The sequence below is a fragment of the Colobus angolensis genome, unplaced genomic scaffold, assembly GCF_000951035.1.
Source record: "Colobus angolensis palliatus isolate OR3802 unplaced genomic scaffold, Cang.pa_1.0 Scaffold91, whole genome shotgun sequence".
Lineage (NCBI taxonomy): Eukaryota > Metazoa > Chordata > Mammalia > Primates > Cercopithecidae > Colobus > Colobus angolensis.
The window spans coordinates 4,131,092-4,135,916 of NW_012123043.1; the positions used below are offsets into that span (position 1 = coordinate 4,131,092).

The 4,825-nt window shown below is 55.0% G+C and overlaps 1 protein-coding gene across 3 annotated transcripts; it reads right to left on the reverse strand.

Moving 5' to 3' along the window:
* Positions 1-1,572: 1,572 nt before the first annotated feature.
* On the reverse strand, positions 1,573-4,819 carry PHLDA3 (pleckstrin homology-like domain, family A, member 3). Of its 3 annotated transcripts, none has more exons than XM_011931745.1 (3): positions 4,352-4,819; positions 3,558-3,655; positions 1,573-2,257 (listed from the first exon to the last, which is right to left on the reverse strand). In XM_011931745.1, the coding sequence occupies exon 1, from the start codon at positions 4,791-4,793 to the stop codon at positions 4,410-4,412; it is 384 nt and encodes a 127-aa protein (XP_011787135.1). In that variant the 5' UTR covers positions 4,794-4,819; the 3' UTR covers positions 1,573-2,257; positions 3,558-3,655; positions 4,352-4,409. The 3 variants fall into 3 exon arrangements, with proteins under 3 accessions (XP_011787135.1, XP_011787136.1, XP_011787134.1); XM_011931746.1 differs by lacking the exon at positions 3,558-3,655 and having other exon boundaries at positions 1,573-2,154; positions 2,189-2,257; positions 4,348-4,819; XM_011931744.1 differs by lacking the exon at positions 3,558-3,655 and having other exon boundaries at positions 4,348-4,819.
* Between the last annotated feature and the right edge of the window lie 6 nt (positions 4,820-4,825).

Consider the following 4,825-nt stretch of genomic DNA (forward strand, 5'->3'; position numbering starts at 1 on the left):
GGCCAGGCTGCTCTCAAACTCCTGACCTCAGGTGATCCACCTGCCTTGGCCTCCCAAAGTGCTAGGATTACATGTGTAAGCCACCGCGCCCAGCCCACTCCCCTATTCCTGAGTGCCTGGATACATCTTTTCCTTATGCCTGAACCCCCACCATCAGTTACCCTTGGGTTTGAAGAGCAAAGATTCTATTTTAGAGGCTGCTGTTATATAGGATGAAGTAGGTAACCCCTTCCATTAACAAAGCTTGAATCCAGGGAGGGGTGGCAACCCTCTTCTCTGCAGCCACGCCCACCTCCCAGATAATGCCGCCATTCTCGCTACCTTTCTCCCAAAGCCCATGGCAGGTATCACCAATTGATCACAGCATTCTAGCTGAACCCTGATCTTTCTCAGCACTGATCAGGGTTGCATGAATAGATGCTTATTTGCCATGGTGGGATTAAGCCACCCACGGACAATTGTACAATTGGATACAATGAGTATGTATTCATAAAAGTTCTGTTGTAATTAACACATTCTCATTCAACTGTGTGATGTAGTTCACACATCAGATGAGCAAGATGAACCTCTTGTGGACTCTGAGGGACTGGGGCACAGGACAGGGTTTTGATTGGAAGGTGAGAGAAATCTGAACGGGAGCAAAACAGGTTGGAAGCATAAAACAATTAAAGAGACTTCGAATTGCTGAAGGGAGCCACTCAGCCTCCTTGCTCCCTCCAGAGAGACTCTGAAGTAGGCCACTACTTTGCAACAGGGAAGGTCAGACATGGGGAAATAATGGAGGAAAGGAAGGTAGAATCAACTGCTGGCCACAGCTTGGAAAAGTCCAAGGTTACCCAATCAATAGTTTCTGTATAACTGTGAGCAGCTATTGTCTGTACCTCAGTTTTCTCCAGTTTTTTGTTTTGTTTTGTTCTGAGACTGTGTCTCACTGCTTTGTCACCTAGGATGGAGGGCAGTGGTGCGATCTCAGCTCACTGTAACCTCTGCCTCCCAGGTTCAAGCAATTCTCCTGCCTCAGCCTCCCCAGTAGCTGGGGCTATAGGTGTGCGTACCACCACACCCGGCTAACATTTGTGTTTTTAGGAGAGACAAAGTTTTACCAAGTTGGCCAGGCTGGTCTCAAATTCCTGACCTCAGGTGATCCACCCACCTCGGCCTCCCAAAGTCCTGGGATTACGGTTGTGAGCCACTGTGCCAGGCCTTCATCCTGTTGAAATTATTCCTTTTAACCCTCCAGGAGGGAAAACTTACTGTGTAAATGTATACAGCCTGAGAGTATAAATGACAGGGAGACAAGCTCTACCCAGAAAGCTGAGGCTTCTCCCAGGGTAGCCTCCTGTAGAAGAGGCATCTATAGGGACTGAACTGACCAGCTTGACATCCCTTGGTCCAGAATCTATGGGCCCTCCTTCCTAGGACCACCGAGGCCCTGTCTACTGGGGTTGTAGTGTCTCTGCCTATCCAGGCTGGAGATTTCAGAATGGGTTGCAAATTGGGAGAATACGGATAAAGAGAGAGATGCTCCAAGCCCTGGGACTTTGTGGGCAAAGAATTTCACTCGGCAAACTGTGTGGTTACTGCCCTTTGCAGGGCATCTTCATTTGGGGAAAGACATGAAATGGTAATGGCCAAACCCCCCCTCACCCCCACCACCTCCAGGCCGAACACCGCAGTGGGGGGAAGATGCGCAGAGGTGGGGGAAGAAGTGTGCAAAGAAAGGGCCTGGATGGGTGGGGGTCCCAAAAGGACCTAAGCAGCAGGAGACCCCCAGGAGTGGGCTTTAGGCCCAGCAGCTCCTCCTTCTCAAGGTGAGTCCAGAGGCCATTCTGGAGTGGGCCTGGGTGCCAGGCCCTGGGTACTCCTTTGGGTACCAGGCTGGCCTCCTGATTCCTGAGGCGTTGACTCGGCACCCCATAGGGGACTGCCCTCCTCCAGGCCTGGCACAAAGCCAGGGGACTAAGAGCAGTCTGCAGGACAGAGGGCAGAACCACAGCAGGGAGGGGGCTCCCATGCCAGCTCCCCCTCATGCCATATGAGGCCAGGCCTGTGGCTCGAAGCCCCTGAGCTGGGCATGTCCTGAGAGTCTGGGACCGTCCAGGGGCTGAATCTTCATCCTCAGCCCTGCGAAGCCTTCTGCCCTCCTCCCAGGGTCTGTCCATTCCTTCAGCTCCAGCGCCTCCTCCACACGCCCATGCCTTCCACCTCGCCACATGGAGCATAGCCGTGCCCCCACAAACCAGAGGGAACAACGAAGCTGGCAAGAAAGAACAGCAGTTAGAGCAGGGGCAACACTGGGGAAAGGAGTATCTATTACGAGCTGGGCATTTTACACCAGCACTTCCCAGCCTTTTCCATAAACATGGAAAATATTTTTTGCATACATACTGTGGTCAAGGGAATCTGCTTCCTCCCAGGCCCCCAAAACCTGAGGATCAACGTGGATCAATCCTCAGCACAGGAGTTCTGCCTTATACCCCACTTCTCAACTAAACCCTCACTACAATGTGGGAGGGCGTTAACAGGACCATCACAGTGGGGTATGGCACTAGATGGGGCCCCAGGCTCACTAGGACTCTCTATTGTTGAAGATGCGTGCAGGTGGGTAAGGTCACCTAGGAGGTGGTAGTGGAGAGAGGGGGTTCTAGGTTTCCACTGGAAAAATCAAGGCTAGAAGGAAGGCTAAATCCTTTCTCACCGCTACTCCTACTTCTCACAAGAAGGGAGTGGCATCTGGGGAAGAGGGCACAGGGCTGAGAGCCAGGGCTTCTAGATTCTATTCCTGGCCCCTCCTCTGGGCCTTCCTGACCACAAATCCGCCCCCCACTCCCTGCCCTACTGCTCACAGAGGATTAAGACATCACAAACAACTCATGATCCCATCCTACACCCACCGACCCTGCCCCAGTGCCCCATGCCCTCCTCCAGCTTCTCCTCCCCTGGCACAGCCAGGCCTGACTGGCACTCAGGAGCAGGTAGACAGCTAGGCCCCCACCCCTTGGCATCAGTGGCCTAGCCTCTGGTGCAGTTGCCCATCCTCCAGTTCCCTTGCTCGCCCAACAGTGAGCCCTAGGGCTCAAAACCCACTGTCAAGAATGGGAACCCAGTGCGGTGGCTCATGCCTGTAATCCTAATACTTTTGGGAGGCCAAGGTGGGCAGATCGCTTGAGCTCAGGAGTTTGAAACCACCATGGGCAATGTGGGGAAAAACCAAATCAACAACAAAAAAAAAACGCCAGGCATGGTGGCGTGTGCCTGTAGTCCAGCTACCTGGAGGGTGAGGTGGGAGGATCGCTTGAGCCCAGGAGTTTGAAGCTGTTGAGGCTGCAGTGAGCCATGACTATGCTACTGCACCAGCCTGGGCAACAGGTAGAGACCCTGTCTCAAAGATATATATATAGGCCGGGTACAGTGGCTCATACCTGTAATCCCAGTACTTGGGGAGGCCAAGGAAGGCGGATCACCTGAGATCAGGAGTTCAAGACCAGCCTGGCCAACATGGCGAAACCCCGTCTCTATTAAAAATACAAAAATTAGCAGGGTGTGGTGGTGGGCACCTGTAATCCTAGCTACTCTGGAGGCTGAAGCAGGAGATTTGTTTGAGCCCAGGAGGCGGAGGTTGCAGTGAGCCAAGATCACACCACTGTACTCTATCCTGGGTGACACAGCGAGACTCTGTCTCAAGAACCAACAACAACAACAACAAACACATACACACGTACAGGAGGAGCTGGATCCCTCAGGCCCAGTCCAGCCAAGCCGGCCCACTAAGGCCCTACCTCAGGGGCCGGACTCCTTGGCTCTATTCCTAAGGCTTGATGGTGCCTTCGCTAACTGAGAGATACTGTCTTTCTACATCAATTCAATGCTCAAACTTTATGACAAGCATTCAACCTAGACGGAAAGAGGGTCTGTCTCCACGATCCGCGTCCCCACCCTCGGTTGTCCCCAGCTGCCAGAAAGCCGAAGTCCAGGAGCCCTGCTCTACGTGGAAAGCAGAGGCCCACAGCCTGGGGCAACCTGCAGGCCAGACTCTCTCTACTTCCTTCCACCTGAGTCAGCGCTGAACCAACTTGTAGGAAGGCTCATCTCACCCAGAGGTCCCCCTCCCAGGGCTTCCATCTTCCTCTCAGACACCTGGGTCACATTCAGGACCAGCCGACCTGGCACCTCAGGGCAAAGTCCGGATCTGCTGGGTTGGCCACTGGCCCAGGCCTCCCATGCCCTCAGTTGGCCCCAGGAAGACTGACCGGCTGTGAAGCAGAATGCTAGTCCTCATTCTCTCTGTAGGGGAAAGAGGAGAAGGAAGGGAAGAAGAGAAGAGGGTCCAGTCCCCCGGGGGCTTACCTGCCTTGACCTCAGCACCGAGGTGGTGGGTAGCATGAAGGTAAGATGGTGCGCCCGGTGGTTTAGGACACGAGGGTCCCGGTCCCGAGGCTCTGCCGGGCCCGCACTGTCTGGATGGCCTGCTGGTTCTTGAACTTGACCAGGCCTAGGGTGATCTGGGCGTTCCAGCCGGGATCTTCCAGAGGGCAGCGGAAGTCGATCTCGCCACCGCCTTCGGTCACCAGCGTGAAGTAGATGTGGCGCCCTGTGCTCTCCACGCACTCCACGGCCTTGATGCGGGCGAAGCTGAGCTCCTTGGGCCGGCCGCCCGTGCCCTTGGCTTCGAAGAGCTGCAGCCCGCGCTCGGTGAGCACGCAGCGCTTCCGCTTCCACAGCTGCAGCAGCCCGCCGCTGCGCTTCTCCAGCACGCCCTCCTTGAGCACGGTGGCCGTCGCCGCCGCCGTCATGGGGGCCCCGAGGTTCGCGGAAAGCTCCAGGC

Bases quoted from the DNA above. Each gene is read 5' to 3' on its own strand.
- PHLDA3 (XM_011931745.1), bottom strand. From the start codon at position 4,793: ATGACGGCGGCGGCGACGGCCACCGTGCTCAAGGAGGGCGTGCTGGAG.